Genomic DNA, 27,392 nt, shown 5'->3' with positions numbered 1-27,392 from the left:
AACTGACAGCCAGACTGCTGCGACCACTAGGACTCATAACAGCACACAAACCAACAGCCACTCTCAGACAACAACTCACCAGGACAAAGGACCTGATACCCAGCATGAGCAAAACCAATGTAGTGTACAAAATCCCATGCAAGGACTGCACAAAACACTACATAGGACAAACAGGAAGACAGCTAATGATCCGCATCCATGAACACCAACTAGCCACGAAACGACACGACCAGCTATCCCTAGTAGCCATACACTCAGATGACAAACAACACAAATTCGATTGGGACAACACTACTATTATAGGGCAAGCCAAACAGAGAACAGCCAGGGAATTCCTAGAGGCATGGCACTCATTCACAAATTCTATCAACAGACACATCGACATTGGAGGGTTTGAGCTATTGGGAGAGGCTGAACAGACTGTTCCCCTCCTGAGTGTCAGAGGCTGGGGGATGACCTTATAGGAGGTTTATAAAATCATGAGGGACCTGGATACGGTGAACAGCCAAGGTCTTTTTTCCAGTGCGGGGGAGTCCAAAACTAGATGGCACAGGTTTAAGTTGAGAGGGGAAGAATTTAAAAGGGACTTGAGGAATATCTTTTTCCCCATACAGAGAGGGGTGTGTGTATTGAACAAGCTGCGAAAAGAAGTGGGAGAGACAGATATAATTACAACATTAAAAAGGCATCTGGATGGGTATATTAATAGAAATACTTTGAAAATCGGTGGAGCCGGCCACAGGTTCACAGCTCTGAGGGATGAAATTCTTCTTCATCTCAGTCCTGAATGGTTTACCCCTTATTCTTAGACTGTGACTCCTGTTCTGGACTTCCCCAACATTGGAAACATTCTTCCCGCATCTAGCCTGAGCAGTCCCATTAGGATTTTATCTGTTCCTATGAGATTCCCCCCCCCCCCCCAATATTCTTCTAAATTCCAGCAAATATAAGCCGAGTTGATGCAGCCTTTCATCATGTGTCAGTCCTGCCATCCCAGGAATCAATCTGGTGAACCTTCACTGGACTCCCTCAATAGCTGCCTTCTTGAACTGCTTCTGCCCACTTAGAATGATGAATGTTAATGTTAATCTATTAACATTGTAGACCCACAATACCTTTAGGGAGGGAGTTTCAGGATTTTGAACCAATTACACTTAAGGAATTGTGATATATTTCCAGGAGCGTGAATAGTTTGGAGGAAATTTTGCAAGTCGTGGTCTTCCCAAGTATCTGCTGCCCTTGGCAAGATGCTAAGGTGCCTTGGTGAATTTCTGCAGTGCATCTTGTAGTTGGCACACATTGCTGCTATTCAGCATTTGTGCTGGGGGGAGTGAATGTTTCTGGTATCAATATAGTGAATTGCTTTCTCCTGGATGCTGTCAAGCTTCTAGAGAGTTGTTGAATATGATTCAAGCCTGCCATCAGAGAAAGATACCAAGAGTAGTAGTCTCATTAGACGCGGAAAAGGCATTCGATAGGGTTGAATGGTCATATTTGTTTTACACATTGGAAAGGTTTGGCATTGGAAAGGTGTTTATCAAATGGGTCTCAACATTGTATAGTGATCCCAAAGCGGTTGTGGTTACCAATGGATTAGGCTCAGATAGCTTCAGTGTGGATAGGGGCTGCTATCAGGTATGTCCTCTCTCACCATTGTTATTTACGCTAATAATTGAACCACGAGTAGAAGCTATACGGGCTGATCCTAACATAACGGCCCCAAGGATTGGTACAGGTAAACACAAAATTACCCTGTATGCAGATGACGTTCTTCTATTCCTCAGTAATCCTCTGATGTCTGTGCCTCGCTTAATCCAAGTTATTAATACATTTAGCGCATTCTCAGGCTATAAAATTAATTTCTCAAAATCAGAGGCTATGCCAATGGGTGGCCTTGCTATTATATCCCACTTAGTGGACGGATCTCACTTTCCCTTTTGGTGGTCCCTGGAGCGTATCTTATATTTAGGCATCTTTATCACCCCAGTATTTGGTCAGTTATACAAGGCTAACTTTGTGCATTTACTGGAAAGGATAAGGCAGGACCTCCAGCGATGGGGAGACCTCCCAATTTCCTGGCTGGGTAAAATAGCACTAATTAAAATGAATGCCCTGCCCGTCTCCTATACCCTATGAGAATGCTCCCGGTGATGCTGCCGAGGCTGGCACTACGTAAATTATATGGCTGGTTGGGTTCCTTTATCTGGAATCATAGATGGCCCCTCATTAAGCTGAGCTTCCACAGGCAAGGGGAGGATTGGACTTTCCAGATTTTAGGAAATATCAGTTAAGTTCCCTATTAAGTTACATAGCCGATTGGGTCTTGTCTGATCCGCAATCAATCTGGCTGGACAGCAAGGCTTCTCAAGTAAAATGCCCACTTATTAACCTTTTATTTTCAGACAAGAGGAAAATCATTACGGATCACTGTAAAAAAAACCCTATAATATTAAACACAATTAAAGCTTGGAATATAATGTGGCAAAATGAGGGCAACTCACATAAAACATCCCCCTATGCGCTGATAGTGGGAGCATGGGGATTCCAACAGAGTTTACAGATGCCACTTTTAAACTCTAGAGATCTAGAGGTATCTCATGTCTCGGGGACCTAGTTAAAGATGGGGTCCTGATGACTTTTGAACAGCTGTGTCAGAAATTCAGATTACCTAATGGAGACCTCTTTCGAAACTTCCAAATTCGAGATTATATACAGAAGACTACATTATTAGATAGTCTTTATAAATCAAATAGAGAATGTAGAGTACTACGACCAATGTGGGTATCTTCCATCAGTACTGTTTATCATTTATTATATGTAGTAGTATCGGGAGTTGTGGACAATCTGTTTAAAACATGGTATCAGGATTTGGGACTAGAAATCTCTACAGAAACGTGGAATGACATTTGGGAAATGCCAGAAGAAACACCATCGGTAACAGAACTCAGGCTACCAGCTGAAGATACTTCATAGGGCCCATATAGCACCGGATCGATTGGCAAAATTTAAGGCAGGAGCATCTCCAATGTGTCCCAAATGTAAAATAGAGGTGGGCATTCTTGTACATTGCCTATGGACATATCATAAGATCCATAGATTTTGGACTAAAGTAGCAAGTACCCTGACAGAAAGTTTAGGAACGGAAATTAAAGTGGACCTTGTATCTCTCCTTTTGGGCTTTTCGAACTTACCCTCCCTGGATATGCACGGGAAGAGACTATTTTCTATTCTCTCTTTCTGTGCAAGGAAAAATATTTTGGTGAACTGGGTGGCTGAGGGCCCCCCTGGACTTTCAAATTGGCACAGATTAATTATGGAAAGCATTCCCCTCGACTTCCTTACAAATATGGTGCACTGAAAGACTGAATTATTTCATAAAATATGGCAGCCCTTCTTGAATTATACAAACACAGATATTTCGACTATCCTAACAAGGGCTTTTATTTAATTGAGATTACGAACCTGGCTGGTCCAGGGCCCCTTGGGAGAGGAATCCCGCACGATTACAGGTTTTGTTACATTTGATGTTAACACATTCCGAGCATGTATCTCACTACCCAATTTCTGTGTTATCCATTGTTTTTTTTCTTTCTCTTATTTGAATAATGTAAGAGACTTAAATATACACTCTGCTTAGTTGTAGGTTAGATTAGTAGTCAGTTGAGTGTTTTTTTTTCCTTTCTCGGTATTTTTCTTTTGTTAAATTTTGGTTATTATTTATTTAAGATTTAATTGTATATCGATGTTTGTACTTGAGAGTTTTGTTTATTTTTGTAAACTTGTAAAAATGTTACATTTCTAATAAAAATATCTATATAAAAAAAGACTTTCAAGTCCTGACTTTATTGAGTTCAAATTCTGCAATCTGTCATGGTGAATTCAAACCTCAGTCCTTGGCACATTTACTAACCATTGCCCCTGTGTAGTGACAATACACTATGCCATCAATTCCCCTTCAATTGCAGAAACAAAATCATTTAGCATTTAAATTGCACACAGCAGTTCTTTAGATAAATTATTTACCTCAAAATAGTAATGCCCTAAATCGCTACTCGACGTTTTAGTTTTGTAACCAACTTCCCGTTTCCTTACCCTACACTAATACAATCAGAAGCAAACCTTAAGGAATTGGCTTTTACCAATCCATTTCTGCCATACCTCCAAATGGTAAATATTAACAGTGCAGCCAAAGAGAATTCACCAGAACAGCTTCTTTAAGTAATTCCTGCAGTGAAATCCTGACATTGTGGCAATGGATTCTTTATAAGCTCTGCCCATTGGCTAAGCTCAAGACCCGGGACACTTCCACCTGATTACGAACTGTGCCAGTGGGACCAAACAGGGATGTACCGGGTTTCAGAGCTGGCCAATGCAGGGAACATTTGTGAACAATCAAATCCAAATTGTGCAGATGATGTCACGATACAGGTCATACTGTGTAGAAACAAACAGACCACACAACCAATACCTCCGATAAGATATATGTGACCATGAGACAACCTTAAAAGGGACTGAGTAGTGTAAAAACCCTGCCATATAGAGCTGGGAGAATTTAAAGGAACATAAATTGACAGCATAATTATGCCAGGTTGCTTCTTAACTAGTCTGCAGGACCGAAGGCAAAAGTCTCACTCTCACTAAGTCAGAAGGCCTTGGTTCAAAGTCCACTCCAAAAATGGACATTCCAGTTCAGTACTGAGGGAATGCCATGCTGTTACAGGTACCTTTTCCTGATGTAACAGAAAACTAAAGTACCATCTGCCTTCTTAGGCATGTGTTAAAGATCCCATGGCACTACTTTGAAGTAAGGAAGTTTGCTCTCAAGTCCTAGGTCAGTATTTGTCACTCAAAAGATTCCACTAAAACAGACCATCTGGCTATTTACCTCAATGCTGTTCAAAGAAGCTTATTGTGCATAAACTGGCTATGTTTCACTCCTTTACAACAATGATTATCACACTGCATTGGCTGCACAAAGGACATCCTGAGGTTGTGAACATTGCATAAATTGCATTTATTATTAGGAATACTGCCCCTTAGTGTGTGACACAGTTTAAATTAAGATTCTGCAGCCAAGAAATGGGTTTAGGCAAATCATCCTGCAATATAAATCAGAGCCCCTTTCTTTGCTGGTTTGCTGGAATGTGAGGAATGCAAACATTAACTAAAGAGCCAGCAACTCTCAATCCTCATGTGACTGTGTATCCAGGGATCCAACTTCTCAAATAACTGAAAAGGAAATTTTCAAACCACTGTTTCATCCACGAACAAACTATAAGCATCATTTCCTGTATGTGGAGTAGGGGACAATCATCTAGTGCCAAAGCAATGTGGAAATATTCAATTATAAACTGCTGACTATGTAAACCAATAATGGAGCTTAGACTGGGAGCATCACCAGGCTGCACAATCATAGCACTACCAAATAGGGTTGCCTTCTCTCAAGCCATTAGTCATCCTAACAAACTCACTATCCCACACATCCCTTGTAAATTATGCAGACTCTTGATGCCCTACTTGGGGATTGTCGACTGCCAAACATTTTTAGGGACCACGACATCTGGATCTTTTCGGTTAATTTTAGTATTCAGTAGCTTTCAAAAAGCTTTCCTTCAGTATCACTGGGTTAAAATTTTGGAATTCCCTCCCAAGGGCATTGTGATGTAGGCAGACCCACGTAAACTGTGGCTGTTCAAGATGGCAGCTTACCACCGTGTTCTCAAGTGCAACTCGGCACAGGCATTAAATGCTGGCCCAGCCAGTGACACTAGTGTCCCACGAATGAATTTAAAAATTCCAGAGATCCCAAAATGACGTGGGAATAAGAGTAGCTAATCAGCCTGTCGAGACTGTTCTGCCATTCAAATAGATCATGGCTGGTCATCTACCACGATGTCAAGTTTCTGCCCTTTCCACATGTCTGCTAATGTCATTACACTCTCGAGGTCTATTGATTTCTGTCTTGAACATGCTTGATGACTGAGCCATTAGAGACCCAAGTTATGAAACTCCTTTTCATCTCTATCTTAAATGCTCAGCCCCTTCCCCAGCTGGAGGTTACACCTTTTGGTTCTAGGCTCACTAACCACAGAAAACACCTTGGTTCAAATAGTCCAATGGTCAGGCAGTAGAGGAGTACACAATGTGCAGGGGGCAAGTTAATAAGGAGAGCAAACAGAAAGCTCTCCTATTAAGGGTAAAAGGATAACAAGGGAAAGAGTGGGTCTCATAAGAACCACAGCAGGAATTTGCGCACGGAACTGGAGGAATTAGGAAAGGTTCTAAATGAATATTTTATGTCCATGTTCACTCATAAAAGAGAGATGAGGTGGGTATAGAAATCAGGGAGAATATCTATGGTACACTTGAAAAAATTAGCATAGACAGAGGAGAGCGGCTTGTCAGGTTTAGTAGTAAATAAATCCCCAGGGCCAGATAAAATGTATCCCAGGCTGCTGAGTGAGGCAAGAGAGGAAATAGCAGGAACTGGCAATAATTTTCAATTCTTCTCTGGTCACAGGTAGAGGTGCAAGATGACTGGAGGAAAGCCAATTCAGCAGTGTTTTTCTAGAAGGGAGCAAGGGATAAACCAGGAAACTACAGGGCAAGTCAGTCTAACCTCAGTGGGACAACAAGAACAAAGAACAAAGAAACTTTACAGCCCAGGAACAGGCCCTTTGGCCCTCCAAGCCTGAGCTGATCCAAATGTATTGTCTAAACCTGTCGGTCAATTCCTAAACATCTGTATCCCACTACTCCCCACCTACTTATGCATTTATCCAGACGCATCTTAAATGAATCTACTGTGCCTGTCTCTACCACCTCTGCTGGCAACGCGTTCCAAACACCCACCACCCTCTGTGTGAAGTACTTGCCGCATGTTTCCCCCTTAAACTTTCCACCACTCACCTTGAAAGCGTGACCTCTCGTTATTGAATCCTTCAACATGGGAAAAAGCTTGTCTCTATCCACTCTGTCTATAGGAGAAACTGAGCACTGCACTCTGTCTATAATCTTCATGATTTTATAAACCTCAATCAGGTTCACCCCTCAATCTCCTTTTTTCTAATGAAAGTAAACCTAACCTACTCAACCTTTCTTCACAGCTAGCATCTTCCATACCAGGCAACATCCTCGTAAAGGTGAGGACAGATGAACATACACAGAAAGGGAGGATTTAGCCAAGAACAGTCAGCATGTCTGGGCAACTTGATTGAAGGCAATGCATTTAATGTAATCTACTTGAACGTCAGCGAGGTGCATGGAAGACTGTTAGTAAAGATAAGAGACCATAGGATCCAAGGAAATTTGGCTAATTGGATCCAGAATTGGCTGAATGGAAGGGTAGTGTTGGTTGAAGGATGTTTTGTTTTATGACTGGAAGCCTGTGTCTATTGGGGTTTCACAAGGATCAGTGGTGGGGCCTGTGCTATTTATGGTATATATAGAATTGAATTAAGGATCATTAAGTTTGCAAATGATGTAAAAATTGGTAGGATGATAAATAGTGAGCAGGATAGCAGAGGGAGAAAGGGAATGGGTGATCAAAAGGCAGAGAAAGAGCAGAGTCCCCTGTGGTCATCTCCCTCCAAAACAGGTATTCCGTTTTGGATACTGTTGGGGAAGATGGCTCACCAGGGGAAGGCAGCAGTAGCCAGGACCATGGCAACGCAGCTGTCTCTGCTGTATAGAGGGCGGGAAAAAGAGTGGAAGGGGTAGAGGCATAGGGGATTCAATTGTAAGGGGAGTAGGTGGACGGTTTTGTGGTCGAAGATGAGACTCCTGAATGGTATGTTGCTTCCCAGATGCACGGGTCAGAGATATCTCAGATCAGCTGCAGAGCATTCTGAAAGGGAAGGATGAATAACCAGTTGTCGTAATGCATATAGACACTGATGACATAAGCAATGAATGGGATGAGGTCCTGCAAGCAGAATTTAGGGAGTTAGGAGCCAAGATGAAAAGCAGGACCTCAGAGGTAGTAATTTCAGGATTATTGCCAGTGATATGTGCTGGTCAGAGTAAAAATGAAAGAATAGGCAGGATTAATGCATGGCTTGACAGATGGTGCAGGAGGGAGGGGTTCAGATTTTTGGGACATTAGGACCAGTTCTGGGAGAGGTGGGACTATTACAAATTGGACGGTCTACAGCTGGGCCGGACTGGAATCGGTATCCTTGAGGATGCTTTTGCTAATACTGTTGGGGAGGGTTTAAACTAATGTGGCAGGGGGATGGGAACCAAATGAAGAGGTTAGTGGACAGTCAGGAGATAGCAACTAAAGCCTGTAAGGAACTAGATAACGAAGTCAGTGTGACTAAGGGGGAAGAGTAGAACTCTGTTTTTGTATTACAAGAGGATACAGACAGGCTAGATCAGATAGCTGGTCAGCAACAAATCGAATGCAATCTGGATAAGTTTATCCATTTGGACAGGAAAACAAGGCAAGAGAATACATGATGAATAGGAGGCCCCTGGGAAGCACAGAGGATCGTAAGGACCTTGGTGTCCATGTCCACCTGTTCCTTAAGAAAGCAGGACAGGTAGACAAAGTGGTTAAGGGGATGTTTGGTTCTTTATTAACCAAAAGAAGAAAATTTAAGAGTAGGGAGGTTATGCAGAAACGGTGTAAATTCTGATTAGCCATGGCTAGAGTATTGTGTGCAGTTCTGGAATCCATATTTTAGAAGGGATGTGACTACATTGGAGAGGGAGCAAAGTACATTTATGAGGATGTTGCACAGACTGGAGCATTTTAGTTACGACGAGGGATTTTGCAAACTGGGATTATTTTCCTTGGAGGAGAGAAGACAGAGAGGATATGATTGAGATGTACAAAATATAAAAATATATAAAATAATGATCATAAGTTGAAGGTAAGGGGCAGGAGGCTTACAGGAGATGCATCAAAGACTGTCTGAAGCTCTCCCTGAAGCATGGAAGCATTGACATAAATGACTGGAAGAAGCTTTTTAACTAACTGCACAGGATGCAATAACTTGCCCATCAAACTGAAATATGCTTTGAGTCACATTTTAATGATGGGGCAGTGAGGAAGCAGAGAATCCTCCCTAACAGATCCCACTATCTCATGGTACATGCTGCCCCATGTGGCCCAAGGTCTGCGGTTGAGAGTCTATCTGTTCAGTTACATGAAGACCCAAAGCAGAAAGTCAACCTCAAGAAGACACCATCCTCAAATTAACAATGGTTGTAATGTCAAAAAATCTGGAAGGGAATTTTCACACAGCTGCAGTTTGAGATAAACAGTGGGCCAGATACTGGAGTAGATTAGGATTATTCTTGTTAGACAGACAGAGGTTGAGGGGGGAACCTGTTTGAGGTCTACAAAATCATGAGAAGTATAGACAGAATGGATAGCAAGCAGCTTTATCCCCCCAGAGTGGGAGACTGAATTCCTAGGGGTCACAAGTTCAAAGTGAGAGGGGAAAGGTTCTGGGGAGATATGCGTAGAAAGGTCTTTACACAGGGGTGGTGGGTGCCTGGAACGCATTGCCGTGGAGGTGGTAGAAGTGAGCACAATGGCGTCATTTAAGATGGATCAAGACAGATAGATGAATGGGCAGGGAGCAGAGGGATAAAGACCTTTAGAGAATAGACAACAGGTTTAGATAGGGGGGTGGGATCAACAGAAACACAACCTGAAGTAGACACCATCCTCAAATTAACAATATTGCGGTTCTGTTCACTGAGCTGGGAATTTGTGTTGCAGACGTTTCGTCCCCTGTCTAGGTGACATCCTCAGTGCTTGGGAGCCTCCTGTGAAGCGCTTCTGTGATCTTTCCTCAGGCATTTGTAGTGGTTTGAATCTGCCGCTTCCGGTTGTCAGTTTCAGCTGTCCGCTGCAGTGGTCAGCATATTGGGGCCAGGTCGATGTGCTTATTGATTGAATCTGTGGATGAGTGCCATGCCTCTAGGAATTCCCTGGCTGTTCTCTGTTTGGCTTGTCCTATAATAGCAGTATTGTCCCAGTCGGACTCAAGTTGCTTGTCATCTGAGCATGTGGCAACTGTCGTTTCGTGGCTAGTTGGTATTCATGGATGCGGATCCATTAGCTGTCTCCCTGTTTGTCCTATGTGGTGTTTTGTGCAGTCCTTGCATGGGATTTTGTACACGACATTGGTTTTGCTCATGCTGGGTATCGGGTCCCTCGTCCTGGTGAGTTGTTGCTTGAGAGTGGCTGTTGGTTTGTGTGCTGTTATGAGTCCTAGTGGTCGCAGTAGTCTGGCTGTCAGTTCAGAAATGCTCCTGATGTATGGGAGTGTGGCTAGTCCTTTGGGTTGCGGCATGTCCTCGTTCCGTTGTCTTTCCCTTAGGCATCTGTTGATGAAATTGCGCGGGTATCCGTTTTTGGCAAATACATTGTATAGGTGTTCTTCTTCCTCTTTTTGCATTTCTGGTGTACTGCAGTGTGTTGTGGCCCTTTTGAACAGTGTCTTGATGCAACTTCTTTTGTGTGTGTTGGGGTGGTTGCTTTCATAGTTCAGGACTTGGTCTGTGTGTGTGGCTTTCCTGTATACCTTCGTGGTGAACTTTCCGTTAGATATTCTCTGTACCATCACGTCTAGGAATGGGAGCTGGTTGTCCTTTTCTTCCTCTCTCGTGAATCAGATTCCTGTGAGTGTGGCGTTGATGATCCGGTGCGTGTTCTCTATTTCTGTGTTTTTAATGATTACAAAGGTGTCATTCACATACCTGACCCAGAGTTTGGGTTGAATTTGCTGTGAGACTGTTTGTTCTAATCTTTGCATTACTGCTTCTGCTATGAGTCCAGAGATGGGTGAGCCCATGGGTGTGCTGTTGATTTGTTCCTATATTTGGTTGTTGAATGTGAAGTGTGTTGTGAGGCACAGGTCTCCGTGGGCCTGTGGTGGGTTTCCTCCGGGTGCTCCAGTTTCCTCCCACAGTCCAAAAATGTGCAGGTTAGGTGAATTGGCCATGCTAAATTGCCCGTAGTGTTAGATAAGGGGTAAATGTAGGGGCATAGGTGGGTTGCGCTTCGGCAGGTCGGTGTGGACTTGTTGGGCCGAAGGGCCTGTTTCCATACTGTAAGTAATCTAAAAAAAAACACAGTGGAACTGTGCTAACAGCACTCCAACAACAGGTATCATTGCCAGAAGGCGAAGAGATAGAGGTTAATATTTTAGGAACAAGCAGAAGAAATTTTTTGGAAAGATACTCTAAGAAAATTGTTCAACTTTGAATACTGTGCAAATCTCTGGTCCTGAAAATGTGGAAACTTTAGAAGTGTAATTGCAGATACAAAAAGGATGAACAATAATGTTATCTCAACTAAAACTATAAATCAGGAAATAGTGTAGATGTTGTATGTAATCCTCTGTAAAACAGAAGGCAGGTGGTGGTCTAAGAGGACTTTAAAATTTTAAAGATCATCAGAGATGTTGTTTCACATGTGGGCAGAGCAAAAATAGGATAACAAATGTACAATAACCATTACTTAGTCAAATACGGAACTCAGGGGAACTTTTTTACCCAGAGAAAGGAAAGAATGTGGAACTCACTACCTCGTGAACCACTTCAGAGGAAGGCATATGTGCATTTAAGGAGAAAACAGATAGGACATTAGGGAGTAAGAAACAGAAGAACATGCTGATAGGGTCAGTTGACCGAAGGTGGAAGGATGTTCCTGAATACACCATATGAATTAAGTTAAAAATCACACATTAGATTATAGTCCAATAGGTTTAATTGGAAGCAACTAGCCTTTGGAGCGACGCCCCTTCATCAAGTGATCACCTGATGAAGGAGCGTCGCTCCAAAAGCTAGTGTGCTTCCAATTAAACCTGTTGGACTATAACCTGGTGTTGTGTGATTTTTTTAACTTTGTACACCCCAGTCCAACACCGGCATCTCCAAACCATATGAATTAAGTAGTCTGGCTCTCTGCTCTACATTCAAAGTGATTTTTGATCGTTGAGCTCAATGGGCGATGGTAATGTCACTAGATTAATAATTCAGAGATAGAATCTAATCCACTGAGGACATGGGGTCAAATCCCACGAGGCAGCTGATGTGATTGAGAGTATTCAAGGCTGAAATCGACAGATTTTAATCAGTGAAGAAAATGGGTTAAGAGGAGAAATCAAGAAAGTGGAGTTGAGGATTATCAGGGCAGCCATGATCTCACTGAATGGCAGAGCAGGCTCAATGGGCTGAATAGTTTGCTTCTGCTCCTACATCTTACAGACCACAGGAAAAACCCCTTAAGAAAAAACGTACAAGAAATTAAACCCGATACACTATCCAGAACTTAGCCAGGAGTGCACATTGACCAAGACACTAAGCCCAGCAACCCACCCACATCTGAGGTCTAGCTGCAAAATAGGAAATCTACTCCATAAACTAGACCACAGTCAGACTCTCCAAATTGTACTCCTCACCAATGCCCCCAGACATCTCAATTACCACCCTTGGGTATATTCTGCTCCATTACCAGGACAGATCCATCACAGGTACTAGCAATATCAGAAGTCAGGAAGTTATGGCGCTAGGAGACCGCAGCACTAACTACACAATCCATGTCACCAAGTTAAACATGGATATTTCCTGCAGGTTACCAACTCCCTGCTTCTGTCAGCTGACAAAAATCAGTTCTCCATGTTAAGCATTGCTTGAAAGAAGCTAAGAGGGTGACAAGTACAGAAGACGTACTCTGGGTGAAGGGCTTCTATGTTTGACACAAACAGTAACTTGGTAGAGTGACTGACTGGTCAAGTTTGGAAAAATGCAGTTGCCATAGTGGATCTGCAAACAACAGAACCAACTCAAATAATAAATCTACTTGTGTACGGTGAATGGTAGCAAGAAATTAAACACAACAGCAAAAGCTCCATGAACAACTTCATCCACAAGGCTGAAACACTTGGAAACAACCTCAACCAGAAGAAATGTCAAGTTGCTGATCCATCTCTTCCTCCTCCTGAGGTCCACCATCATTGAGGCCAATCTTCAGTCAATGTGATTCACTACATTACAGCAAAGAATGTAGCAGATACAGCAAAGTTATCAGCTGGCAGCATTCCTGTTGCAATCCTAAAATTTGTGCTCAGAAACTAGTTATGTCTCTCGTCAAATTCGTACAGCTAAAGCAGTGCCATTTACTAGAGTCATAGGACAATCTAACACTAAATAAAAAAACCGAAAGAACTGTGTCCGCAACTGCGGATGCTGGAAACCAGAAACAAAAACAGAAATTGCTAGAAAAGCGCTGGTCTGGCAGCATCTGTGGAGAGAAATCAGTCAATGTTTCAGGTCAAGTGACCTGTCTTCAGAATTGATAGTAGCTCGGAAAAAGCTGTTTTTGTGCAGAAGACAGAACGGGAGGAGGGGGTAAGAAATAAATGATAGGTGGAGAGCGAGCCCAAAGAGACAGAAGAATAATTGGCAAGACAAAGGAGTGGATAACAGTCAGCTTAGGAAAATGAATGGATGTTAACAGACTGATTATTAGTGGCTAACAATGGGTAATGCGTAATAGCAGACCATGTGATAACAAGGCCTGGTGTGTGGGCCTCGTGCTCTAGAATTATTGAACTTGATATTGAATGCAGTAGGCTGTAGAGGTGCCAAATGGAAAATGAGCTCTAATATCTGTTAGTTTGAAGTGCCAATTTGTAGATACCTCCTCCTATCTCCCAGACCATGATTCCCACCTTAGAACAACAGGCTACTGTGTTCAAAGGTCACTAAATACAAAAGGACTGCCCAGACAGACCCACTGCTTCTGCCTGCGCTTGTCCCACAGAGCTCATCTTCATACCTCAACTTTTTTTTTTCTCCTCTTGTCCAGTCCCTTCCCACTTACAGCCAGAATTCCTCTGAAACTTTACACCAGTTTCAGAATTTCCAGTTTGCAGGCTCCAGCCACGTGCTCTTCATCATGGACATTTAATCCCTTTACATGTCCAACCCCCATCACGATGGTCTCAGGACTCTTGGTTTCTTGCTGAAAGAAAATGGCCTGAACAGTTCCGATCTGCCAACCTCCTCCTCATTGGGCTTGTCCTCACTCTGAATGATTTTTAAAAATTCGTCTCACTTTCTTCAGGTCAAAGAGGTGACCTTAGGTACTCATGTGCCCCAGTTATGACGGTCTCTTTGTAGGGTACATGGAACATTCCTTGCTCCAGTCTATTCCGGCCCCCACCCACAACTCATTCTCCGGCACATTGAAATATCATAGGTGCTGCTCCTCTCTCTCATTTATCAATTTCACTTCCAATTTCCACCCTGCTCTCACCTTCATCTGGTCAATCTCTGACTCCTCCCTTCCCTTCCTCGACTCCTCTGTTTCTACGTCTGGGGACAGGGTGGCCACCAACACCCACTGTAAACCAACCAACACCCATAATTAACCTGACTATACATCCTCACACTTTATCTTCTATAAAGACTCTATTCCATTCTCCCTGTTCCTCCGTCTCTGTTCTGATGATGTCAACTTTGACAAGGGGACCTCTGAAGGAGGAGGGGATTAGGCAAAATGGGAGAATATTTAACTGGGGAAGAGGAAACTATGATGTGATTAGACATGAGTTAGGAAGCATGGATTGGGAGCAATTGTTCCATGGTAAAGGCACTATAGACATGTGGAGACTGTTTAAGGAACAGTTGTTGCAAGTGATGAATAAATATGTCCCTCTGAGACAGGCAAGAAGTGGTAAGATTAAGGAACCTTGGATGGCGAGAGCGGTGGAGGTTCTTGTCAAAAGGAAAAAGGTAGCTTACATAAGGTGGAGGAAGATAGGGTCAAGCTCAGCTCTACAGGATTACAGGCAGGCGAGGAAAGAGCTTAAAAATGGTCTGAGGAGAGCCAGGAGGGGGCACAAGAAAGACTTGGCAGAACGGATTAGGGAGAACACAAAGGCATTTTACACTTATGTGAGGAATAAGAGAGTGGTCAAAGAAAGAGTAGGGTCGATCAGGGATAGCGTTGGGAATGTGTGTGTGGAGTCTGAGGAGGTAGGGGAAGCCCTAAATGGGTTTTTTGCTTCTGTCTTTATGAAAGAAACAAACTTTGTAGTGAATGAAACCTTTGAAGAGTAGGTGTGTATGCTGAAATGGATAGAGATAGAGGAAGCTGATGTGCTGAAAATTTTGTCAAGCATTAAGATTGACAAGTTGCCAGGCCCGGAATAGATTTGTCCTCGGCTGCTTTGGGAAACGAGAAATGCAATTGCTTCGCCACTTGCGAAGATCTTTTCACCCTCGGTCTCTATTGGAGTCGCACCTGAGGACTGGAGAGAGGCAAATGTAATTCCTCTCTTCAAGAAAGGAAATAGGGAAATCCCTGGCAATTACAGACCAGTAAGTCTCACGTCTGTTGTCTGCAAGGTGTTAGAAAGGATTCTGAGGGATAGGATTTATGACCATCTGGAAGAGCATGGCTTGATTAAATGCAGTCAACACGGCTTTGTGAGGGGCAGGTCATGCCTCACAAACCTTATCGAGTTCTTCGAGGATGCGACTAGAAAAATTGATGAGGGTCGAGCTGTAGATGTGGTGCAGCAAGGCATTTGATAAAGGTTCCCCATGGTAGGCTCATTCAGAGGATCAGGAGGCATGGGATACAGGGAAACATAGCTGTCTGGATACAGAATTGGCTGGCCAACAGAAGACAGCGAGTGGTAGTAGAAGGAAAATATTCTGCCTGGAAGTCTGTGGTGAGTGGTGTTCCACAGGGCTCTGTCCTTGGACCTCTATTGTTTGCAATTTTTATTAATGACTTGGATGAGGGGGTTGAAGGATGGGTCAGCAAGTTTGCAGACGACACAAAGATTGGAGGTGTCGTTGACAGTATAGAGGGCTGTTGTAGGCTGCAGTGGGACATTGACAGGATGCAGAGATGGGCTGAGGTGTGGCAGATGGAGTTCAACCTGAATAAATGCGAGGTGATGCATTTTGGAAGGACGAATTTGAAAGCTGAGTACAGGATTAAGGATAGGATTCTTGGCAGTGTGGAGGAACAGAGGGATCTTGGGGTGCAGGTACATAGGTCCCTTAAAATGGCCACCCAAGTGGACAGGTTGTTAAGAAAGCATATGGTGTTTTGGCTTTCATTAACAGGGGGATTGAGTGTAAGAGTCGTGAGATCTTGTTGCAGCTCTATAAAACTTTGGTTAGACCGCACTTGGAATACTACGTCCAGTTCTGGTCGCCCTATTGTAAGAAAGATGTGGATGTTTTGGAGAGGGTTCAGAGGAGGTTTACCAGGATGCTGCCTCGATTGGAGGGCTTATCTTATGAGGAGAGGTTGACTGAGCTAGGACCTTTTTCACTGGAGAAATGGAGGAGAAGAAGAGGGGATCTAATTGAGGTATACAAGATAATGAGAGGCATAGATAGAGTCGATAGCCAGAGACTGTTTCCCAGGGCAGAAATGACTAACACAAGGGGTCATAGTTTTAAGCTGGTTAGAGGAAAGTATAGAGGGATGTCAGAGGCGGGTTCTTTACACAGATTTGAGAGAGCATGGAATGCGTTGCCAGCAGCAGTTTGGAGGCAGGGGCATTGGGGACATTTAAGAGACTCCTGGACATGCATATGGTCACAGAAATTTGAGGGTGCATACATGAGGATCAGTGAACAGCACAACATCGTGGGCTGAAGGGCCTGTTCTGTGCTGTACTGTTCGATGTTCTATATTCTGAAATGTCCACCTTCTTTATCAACCAAGCATTCCTCAGCACTGTTTTTGCAAGGGCTGTCAGCTGGGTCTGACATCAGCCCTCACCACCCCCCTCTTCCCTCCCACAAAAGCAACTGGGTGCCCCTTGTCCTTAGCTTCTAGATCTGCAATTCACACAACCTAGTCTACTGCATTTGCTGCTCACAATGTGGTCTCCTCTACATTGGGGAAACAAAGCGTGACACCTACGTTTTGTCTGCAAAAAAGACCCTGAGCTTCCAGTTGCCTGCCACTTCAACAGCCCACCCTGTTTCCTGGCCAACATCTCTGTCTCACGCTTGCTACAGTGCTCCAGCAAAGCGGTGCAAGTGGAAGAACAATACCTCATTTTCCAATTGGGAACTCTACAGCTTTCTAGACTCAATACAGAGTTCAACAGGCTTGAGGCACCCTCTCCTATGCCATTACCCCAACACCCATAAGAACAGTAATTACACACTGCACATTGTTAGCCACTCATTGTCCCCACTAGCAGCCATTCATTCTCCAAGGCTAATCATTATCCACTCTCTTTGGGCAGTATGTCCACCTATCGTTTACTCCTTATCCCCTCCCTCCACCCTATCTTCTACATTAAAAAAAAATTTATCCAAGCCACTGTCCCTTCAGAAGAAGGGCCAGTGGACCTGAAACATTAACTCTGATTTCTCTCCACAGATGCTGCCAGACCTGAGCTTTTCCAGCAATTTGTTTTAGTTTGGGAGGACATTCTAACAAACTCCCACTAATCTGCTTAGTCTCAAAGTGCGGTCAAATATGCTACCAAGCCATAATTACTTTGATATACACATGACATTCTGTCAGAACAGTTGGCTCCAAATTTCACCACAGTCTTCACATGAGAAAGTTAACTCCAGAAGTAAAGTGACACAGACTGACTCTGACTTCATTTCACCAAAGGTGGTATCAAGGAGCCCAGAAAAATTTAAATTAATAGAGATCAGTGAAAATTTTCTGATGGTTGGAATAACACCTAGCATAAAGAAAGATGGCAATGGTTGTTTGAAGTCAAACACCTCAATCAAAGGATCTGGTTATGACAGAATCTTAAAGACTGACCACAATTACACTCTGACCACAAGGACAAAGTGGGGGTGTTTGTAAAATGTTCGGTTCCATTTGTAATTCCTCTTTTACTGAATCAGCACCAGTAACAAGACATGCACAGCATAGCGACAGTCCTGAAGAAGTGCTGCCCCCGAAACTTTGACACCCCCACCTCCTGATGCTGCCTGTCTTGCTGAACTCTTCCAGCCTCCTGTTTATCTAGCATAGAGACTCGGGCTAAGGACTTGCAAGTTAAGTTTGCAGTAAGAGAACCTAACCACCTACCGCCGTCATTAAACCTCACTATTAAATCCCTTCACCATCGATATTCTGGGGAGATCATCATTGACTAGAAACCCAATTGGACCAACCAGATAATTGTGGTTATAAAGAGGAGGTGAGAAGATAGATGTTCTCCAATTAGTGATTCATCTCCTGACTCCTGCAAAGCCTGTCCATTGTCTACAAGGTGTAAGTCAACGGCATGTTGGAAAATGTTTTACATTGTACAAACCAGTTCTGAAGAAGACTCATATTGGACTTGAAACACTAACTCTGTTTCTCTATCCATAGGCTTGCTGAGTTTCTTCAGTACTTTATGTTTGTTTAAATTGTTGTACTTGTCTGGGCGAGTCCAACTCTGAAAGTAGTCCAAGGGGCTCCACACTATTTATGGATTCTCTAACTTCAAATAACGTTGAGCTTGCTTTGCGCACCTCCTGTGCAGTGTAACCTGTATGTCTCGCTCTCTCTAAGCACCCTTTGACCTCCATGTCCTTGCTTGCTACAATCTGCCTGTACTGTTTGCAAAATAAAGCTTTTCATTGTACTTAGTACACGTGACTACAAAAAATCCAATCAAATCAAGTTAAAACAGCCTGCTAAATTGACACCCATGCACGACCATAAATGCTCTACCAGAGGCACACAAGGCAGCAGACATATCATTTAAAGGATGCACTTAGCACCTCAACAAGGCTTCATCATCTCGGAAACCTAAGGCTCCGCCCAGTTGGAACAGCAAGGGAATATCACCACCTCAGAGTAACACATTCTGACTCTGAAATCTATCACCATTCCGTTAGTGCCACGTCAAAATCCTGGAGCTCGTACCCAACAACTCACTAGAGTCCGATACCACTTGGGATTGTAGTCCATCAAGAAAGTATCTGGCTGCTAACCTAAGGACAATTAGGGATGTACAATAAATGCTGGTCCTGCCAGAGATGTCCACAGCCTGTGAATTAACAAGTCCCATCAGGAAAACTAAAATGAGCAAGAACAAATACAATAAAACTCCAAACCTGGCTTTCTTGCTGCTCTTAGTTTTGGGGGTAGTGTTGGATTTGCATTTTGGCTCTTTAGGTTGCTTGGGTTCCTTTGCACCCTTAAGCTCCTTCGGTTCTTTGGCCCCTTTGGCCCCTTTAGGTTCCTTCGGTTCTCTGATGCCCTTGGGTCCTTTAGAACCTTTTGGCTCCTTAGCCACTTTGCTCTCTTTAGGTTCCTTGTCTCCTTTGGGCTCCTTTCTCTTCTTCTTTGGTTTGGGTGCACTGTCGCCGGTTGCTGTTTCACTACCTGCCTCTTCCTTTGGCTCTTTTTTCTTCCTTTTTTTCTTAACCCTTGTGCCTCCATCCTCGGCCTTGGAAAGGGTTAGTGTTTGGTCCACGTTCACATCTTCCAGCGCACCTTGAGCATCACTCTTGCTGCTGGTCTCAATCAAGGGTCCAGCTGGTTCTGGAGCTTTTGCTGCATTGAGTAAGGTTGGTTGGTCCTTGGAGCTTGTGTGCGAGAGCTGTGCTGTGTGTCCATCAACATGCGGGGCATCTGATGTCAGCGGATGCTTGGATGCCTTTGAAGTGGAAGGCTGCAAAAAAAACAAAAAATTTTTAAAAAGTTAAATCCTTTAAACATTAATTCAAGTTAATTACTTTAATTTTCTTATTTAAACACTAATTAAATGACGTTACCCACTGGGTATTAAGACCAAGTGCAGGCTTCAAGTGAAGTGAGCTACAGGGGATAGAATAACTAAAACTGAGCATTCAGACATAATACTGATTTCATACAAACTGATTTTTAATTTCCATTATGAATTCATACTTCTATGTTTGTAATGGAAATTGCCTATGTAAACATCTCACAGTGTAATGACACCCTGCTACTACTGGTGGCACTGGAGCTCCTCCATTGACAAGTAGATGCAATTGCAATACAACAAGTTTATATGGGTCGATTCCATTAAAAACGTGGACAAATTTATGATAGAAAATGTGACTAGGAGCTGCAGTGACATTATTTTAGTACATAGGGATGATTTTGTTTGCTCCATTTCTTTTCTCTTTCACTGATTATTTATGACAGCAATCTGATGACCATTCAGCTCTTCAACCCTGGAGCTTATTCTTTATGAATAAACATACAGAAAGAACACATGATAGGGATCGGGGTGTTAGAAAGCAAATTAAAACTAAGTTCCACCCTGACCCAACACACATTTTCGACGAAAACTCATTGGATAGTGGATTAAGACTACAAATGTTAGCCAATATTACTCTCCCTGTACCAAAGCTATTGGTCAATCAGATTAGTAGATTCTAAATAAAACATTAAACTGTCATAAATTTCTATCATAAATGTGTCCACGTTTTTAATGGAATCGACCCATGTAAACTTGTTGTCTTGCAATTGTATCTACTGACACCAGATGCTGAAGATCTGAAAGAAAAACAGAAATTGCTAATGAAACTCAGCAGGTCTGGAAGTACCTATGGGGAAAAAGCAAAAGTTAACATTTTGTGTCCGATGATTCTTCTTTAGAATGCTGCCAGACCCTGAGTTTTGCCAGCAATTTGTTTTTGTTACTAGGTGTTAAGATTCCCATCCTGTTTTCAAATCCCACCCGACTTCTGTAACCAGTGATCCCAGCGTTAATCCCTTTGAAACATCACTTTCTCCATTTGCCAATCAGACTAAAAGCCTTCAATCTGTTTACTATTTTGTAGACGGCTTGCTATTCATTCAAATGCTATCCTCTGACCTTAGTTTTTAGTCTCCTATACTGCATCTTATCAAAGTACATTTAAACTGCACGGTGACACAGTGGTTAGCACTGCTGTCTCACAGCACCTGAGACCCGGGTTCAATTCCCGACTCAGGCGACTGTGTGGAGTTTGCACGTTCTCCCCATGTCTGCGTGGGTTTCCTCCGGTTGCTCCGGTTTCCTCCCACAGTCCAAAGATGTGCGGGTCAGGTGAATTGGCCATGCTAAATTGCCCGTAGTGTTAGGTAAGAGGTAAATGTAGGGATATGGGTGGGTTGCGCATTGGCGGGTCGGTGTGGACTTGTTGGGCCGAAGGGCCTGTTTCCACACTGTAAGTAATCTAATCTAATCTAATCTAAATATCATTTCTACATAAAAATGCAACATTGTTGGTTTCTTATTTTTGTGAATTTAAGGTTTGAACCACCAGGTTTGACTAGCTTATGATTTATCTTTCTCCCTTTCTAGTCTAGAAATAATTGATAAGCTAGTCAAATTTCGTTAGAAAGGCACGGAAATAAAGAACAGAATCTGAAACTAGACAATAAGTTGCATCCAGAAGTGGCAATGGGTGCCGGATCAATTGTTAATTTTAATTGGAAATCAAAGCTGGGAAAAGGATTAGGTCACAGATCAGTGTTGAAAAGTGCGGTGCTGGAAAAGCGCAGCAGGCCAGGCAGCATCTGAGGAACAGGAGAATCGACGTTTGGGCATATGCCCTTCTTCAGGAATGAGGCTGGTATACCAAACAGCCTGAGATAAAACGTGATGGGGGGGGAGGCGCTGGGAATACGATAGGTGGAAGGAGGAGAGGGTGAGGGTGATAGGCCGGGGGTGGGGATGGAGAGGTCAGGAAGATGATTGCAGGTCAAGAGGGCAGTGCTGAATCTGGGGGTTGGGACTGAGATAAGGTGGGGGGAGGGGAAATGAGGAAGCTGGAGAAATCTACATTCATCCCGTGTGGTTGGAGGGTTCCTAGGAGGAAGATGAGGTGCTCTTCCTCCAGGCGTCGTGTGGGCAGGATCTGGCGATGGAGGAGGCTAAGGACCTGCATGTCGTTGGCGGAGCGGGGGGGGTGGACCCGACGAGGGAGTCGCGGAGGGAGTGGTCTCTCCAGAATGCTGATAGGGGTAGGGAGAGAAATATATCCCTGGTGGTAGGTCACAGATCAGTCATGATCTCAGTGAATGGCGGAAAACGCTTAAGGGGTTCAATGGCCTACTCTCTTTCGTATATTCCTATAGTTGAGCAACTCCTAAATCACGATTTTAGAATCCCACCATCGGGGACATCCAATTTTCTCTTATGGGATTTTAGTATGTGCAAATTTGCTGATCTTTAAGGCATTCGACATGGTTCCCCATGGGATACTGGTTAGCAAGGTTAGATCTCATAGAATACAGAAAGAACTAGCCATTTGGATACAGAACTGGCTCAAAGGTAGAAGACAGAGGGTGGTGGTGGAGGGTTGTTTTTCAGACTGAAGGCCTGTGACCAGTGGAGTGCCACAAGGATCGGTGATGGGTCCTCTACTTTTCGTCATTTACATAAATGATTTGGATGCGAGCATAAGAGGTACAGTTAGTAAGTTTGCAGATGACACCAAAAGTGGACAGCGAAGAGGGTTACCTCGAATTACAACAGGATCTTGACCAGATGGGCCAATGGGCTGAGAAGTGGCAGATGGAGTTTAATTCAGATAAATGTGAGGTGCTGCATTTTGGGAAAGCAAATCTTAGCAGGTCTTATACACTTAATGGTAAGGTCCTAGGGAGTTTTGCTGAACAAAGACACCTTGGAGTGCAGGTTCATAGCTCCTTGAAAGTGGATTCACAGGTAGATAGGATAGTGAAGGCGGCGTTTGGTATGCTTTCCTTTATTGGTAGAGTACTGAGGACAGGAGTTGGGAGGTCATGTTGCGGCTGTATAGGGCATTGGTTAGACCAGTGTTGGAATACTGCATGCAATTCTAGTCTCCTTCCTATCGGAAAGATGTTCTGAAACTTGAAAGGGTTGAGAAAAGATTTACAAGGATGTTGCCAGGGTTGGAGGATTTGAGCTATAGGGAGAGGCTGAACAGGCTGGGGCTGTTTTCCCTGGAGTGTCGGAGGCTGAGGGGTGACCTTATAGAGGTTTACAAAATTATGAGGGGCATGGGTAGGGTAAATAGGCAAAGGCTTTTCCCTGGGGTCGGGAGCCCAGAACTAGAGGGCATAGGTTTAGGGTGAGAGGGGAAAGATATGAAAGAGACCTAAGGGGCAACGTTTTCACGCAGAGGATGGTACGTGTATGGAATGAGCTGCCAGAGAAAGTGGCGGAGGCTGGTACAATTGCAACATTTAAGAGGCATTTGGATGGGTATATGAATAAGAAGGGTTTTAGAGGGGTATGGGCCGGGTTCTGGCAGGTGGGACTGGTTTGGGTTGGGATATCTGGTCAGCATGGATGGGTTGGACTGAAGGGTCTGTTTCCGTGCTGTACATCTCTTTGACTCTATGAATGTGGCAATTCAAAAAACGATTGTGTTGTTTGACGGAGTGATCTGAAGAATTTTAATAATTTTGACTACTGAGGGAGCCTCTGAAATAAAACGGTTGAGAACTGTCGATTTTGATCAAGAGTTGTTAGAGGGACAAAGGAGTTTATGCGTGATGTCAATGGTCTTACTTAGTTTAAAAATATCCATAGGAAGACAGTATATTAGAAAAATCTTAAGGAAGGTAATGCATCGGTGGTATTTATTCTTAAGAACAGCATATCTTTATGTAACATATTTCACAACCTCAAATGTCCTGAAGAATTTCGTAGATGATGAAGCATTTTTGAAGTATAATCATTGCACAAAGAGGCAACTTGTGCACAGCCATGCCCTACAGAGAGCCAGATAATAACCAGGTAAAACGTTTTAGTGATGCTGATGGAGGGACAAACAGTGTTCAGGACATGGAGGAAAACTCCTTGCTCATCTGCAAACAGTGTCACCAGTTTTTTTATGCCTGCCAGAGAGAACAGATGGGTGTCAACTGAACATCTCACCTGAAAAATGACACCTTCGGATAATTCCGTTCTAGTACCGCAGTGGGACTATCAGCCTGGATTATATATTCCATTCTTTGTAATGGAACTTAAATCCTGGACTTTCTGACTCAGAGGTGAGAGCATTCTGACAATGAGTAACATTATTTTTTTGAAGCTTGAATATTGGCAGCTGTGGCTTTTGGGAGCAGCACTGCTGGTGGTTCAAGGAGGAATGCTGACCATACATGAAGAGAACTCCCTGTTCTTCAAATTGTGCCTGGAGTTCTTTAACATCCACTGAACAGAGCCTTGGTTTAATCACTCATCTGAGCAGCAACTTTAACAATGCACCCCTCTGCAGTCCGTCAGTGTATCCTTCCCTCCCCCAAATCCTGCTAGCCCACTGCCCTATTACTTCTGAAATTCCATTCCCTCCACGTCTCAAATTTTCAATTCTCATCCTCTGTTCAAACACTCTCAATCCCACCACTTGTCCACTGCACAAAAATAGCCTCTGATTATGCAACTGGCTGTTGCCGAACAATTCCCCGCATTAGAACTCATTTGTCCTATAACTCCATATTCGTGCATCTTCCCACCACAACTGTCTACCACCAATGGTGGTAGGTACCGCTAGCCACTTCAGTTCTACACACAATTCCCTTCCCAATTACTTTCAGCTCACTTTTCATCTTTAACATCTTCTTTCATTGGATCTCTTGTGGTTCAGTGGTCGCATCTCTTCCCACCAGCCAAGAGACCAAGGTTCAAGTCTCACCTGCTCCAGAGGTGTAGAATAGTATCTCTGAACAGGCTGACTAGGAAAATAGGTTAAATTTTTTTTTTCAAAATTATGCCTCTAAAACCCATGTGAGGATGCATGAATTTTATCATACCAAAACTTACATTCAAAAAACCCTCCTTCAATTTGACTTCTTTTGACAAGCATTTGGCTAGCTCTCCAAAAATCTCCCATTTTTGGCTAATAATCCATTAATAATGCCTCAGTAAAGCACCTTAAAATATTTCACTATTTTAAAAGTACTATATAATTCCAAGCTGTTCTTGCTGAACATCAAACCACATTGGTTTGGTCCTGTTCACTTCTGACCTGTAAGTAACAATGTCGCTGACTGAGCCAAACTAACACCGTGGAAACTCAGGAAAGGCCTTGCGATCAACAATCAGGACTTTGAATCTGATTAGTTCCCACTGCAACATGTGACAGCTTGCATTTATATAACACCTTTAACATCGTGAAATGGTCAAAGGCATTCCACAACATTGTGATCAGACAAAAACTTGAAACCAAAATAATACTGAATCATAAGAACTATCCGAACAGGTGGTCATAAGTCTGACCAAGGTGGTAAACAATACAAAGCTAAAAGAGCAGAGGTTTAAGGAGGAAATTTCAGTGCCTGGAGACACACAGCAGGAAGGAGTTCATGGAGGGTTTGAATGAAAGGATATGAATGTTAATGTCAAGATTTTGATAAACAAAGAACCGACACCTAGACATGTACTGCAATATTCACCGTATATAGGAAATACAGGACACCACCCCTCCCTCAAGTTATCAAGCAATCACAACATGAATAGATTCAGAGTCTAGAAACACAAGCCTCATTTAAGTTTCAAATGTGGGCCACACAATTCTACAGCTTAACAATCAACAACCAAGAAAACATTAAAAAAAGGCTCTATATGAAAAAGCTGAGCATAAAGTACATTTGAACAACACACACATGGCAGTGTAGGGCCTAGATTATATACAAATACCACCAAATTACAAAACACTTAAAACAACAGCATTAACAATGTCTTACAAGAGACTCACTGACTCAACAGAAACGTGGCCAGTTAAGGAAATCGTGAAATGGATCACTTTCTTATTCATTAGGTCACTGTCCCCACACAAAGCAGATACCCGGAAATTCACCCCAACTCTTCTGCAAGAATGGAGCTCTGTTTTGAAAGAAATCTTTCATTCAGTGCACTGAACAAGCCTCCAGAGAGGAGATAGCTCACGGAGCCTGCTATTTGTTTTTGTTTAGAAGGCCCAGTGGGCCTTACGCTCCGAGTGAGGCTGCCGGGGCTCGTTTTCTCTCTTGCACACACACACATACACACAAAGAACACCTCGGGTCACCACTGCAACTCACACAGCAATGCTCACCTGATATCTAACTTCACCGGGGTAAGCTAGTGCAGTGTCTGCCCCCATTAAAAAGCAGGCCATTTCCAACCATCCTTAGCCAGACTCTGTCTCTATTTCAGCAGGGAAAGCGAGACGTTTGCATCACAGTCAACACTTGATGCTTTCTCTCTCTCTCTCTCTACATCACTGCACAAATTGCATTTTCTCCTCCTCCTGATATACTGCAGCATTACGCTGCATACACAGTAGGGGACGAGAATCAATGCAGGACCCAGCACTTAAATCAATACCTTCCCGCTCAACACAAACAGGCTTTGATTTGCTCACTCAACAAACCCCTTAATAAAAAAAATTTCACTGCCCGCTTCCTCTACCCTTCAAACATAGACTCCAGATTAAGGGGAGCTCTAGTTATAAATGAAAATCCCCATTTAAATGGAGTCTTCAAGAGAAAGAGATCAGTTTGCTGGAGAATACCAAGGCATCTGAAACACCCTCCTTAGAGAGAGTCTGAGAAAGATGGTCATAACTTGAATCAATTTTTTTTAAATTCAATTTTCCTTCAAGAAAATTAAGAACTTGTGCTAAGTATATATAAATAATTGAAGAGCGGTTACAGTGATTTTTTTTTCTGGAATGAAAGCAGCCAGAAAGCATTAACGCATCATCTATCTGAGGTTATTGAGGTCAGCTGTGGATCAGTGATAAGTACTGTTGCCCCCAAATCAGAAAGTTGTGGGCTTGATTCTAACTCTAGAAAATGATATTCAGTGCAATAACTGAGGAGATGTTTCACCGTTGGATGTGTTGCTTTTTAGATGACACACTAAAATAGAACCTGCCAATCCTACTAGGTGGTGTACAGAAGAATACAATTTAATTTAGCAAAATGGTACAAAATGATTAAAAATGTGACTTTTTCCCAATATCTCAACAAGTTTTTCCTGTGATTATAAGCAAAACTTTCATAGAAATAGATACTGCCTCCTGGCCTCTCATGCTGATCTAACCCATTCCCCATAATGTTCTAAATAATTGTCACCATTTGAGAGGTCTCTTTCTACCTATACTTCAATTCCTAGTAGCTAGTACCTGGTTCGGCCAGCAAAATCAAGTCTATCAATGTGAGCGTTCATTTTTCTGTGCATGCAGATAGACCATCTGTATTTTAGATATTTGGCAATTGATTGTAATGATACTATCCCCAGCAATGAGTATGGGTAACAAGATCAGACAATTCAGCCCCTAGAACCTGTCTAATTTTATTTATTCAGGGGATGTGGATTTCATTGGCTGAACTAGCATTTATTGCCAACAACTAAATGCTGTTGAGAAGGTGGTGGTGAGCTGCCTTCTTGACCTCCTGCAGTCTCTTGCATTGAAAGGAAGGGACGCTC

At 43.1% G+C, this 27,392-nt stretch overlaps 1 protein-coding gene across 6 annotated transcripts in view; it reads right to left on the bottom strand.

Annotated features, from left to right (window-relative positions):
* Window positions 1-27,392, bottom strand: part of chd6 (chromodomain helicase DNA binding protein 6) — a 268,663-nt gene that overhangs the window by 163,919 nt on the left and 77,352 nt on the right. For 3 of the 6 annotated variants that reach the window (XM_060836580.1, XM_060836581.1, XM_060836585.1), the window contains exons 1-2: window positions 26,014-26,168; window positions 19,081-19,640 (exon numbers count right to left, since the gene is read on the bottom strand). In XM_060836580.1, coding sequence (XP_060692563.1) covers window positions 19,081-19,640; window positions 26,014-26,076 — 623 coding nt within the window. In that variant the 5' untranslated portion in view covers window positions 26,077-26,168. Of the gene's footprint in view, window positions 1-19,080; window positions 19,641-26,013; window positions 26,169-27,392 lie in introns of those variants that run through there. The other 3 variants (XM_060836582.1, XM_060836583.1, XM_060836584.1) reach the window with 1 other exon arrangement.

Source organism: Hemiscyllium ocellatum, chromosome 15 (genome assembly GCF_020745735.1).
Source record: "Hemiscyllium ocellatum isolate sHemOce1 chromosome 15, sHemOce1.pat.X.cur, whole genome shotgun sequence".
Taxonomy (NCBI): Eukaryota; Metazoa; Chordata; class Chondrichthyes; order Orectolobiformes; family Hemiscylliidae; genus Hemiscyllium; species Hemiscyllium ocellatum.
Note: the sequence above shows the minus strand (reverse complement) of the source record. Positions and strands in the feature narration are given on the sequence as shown.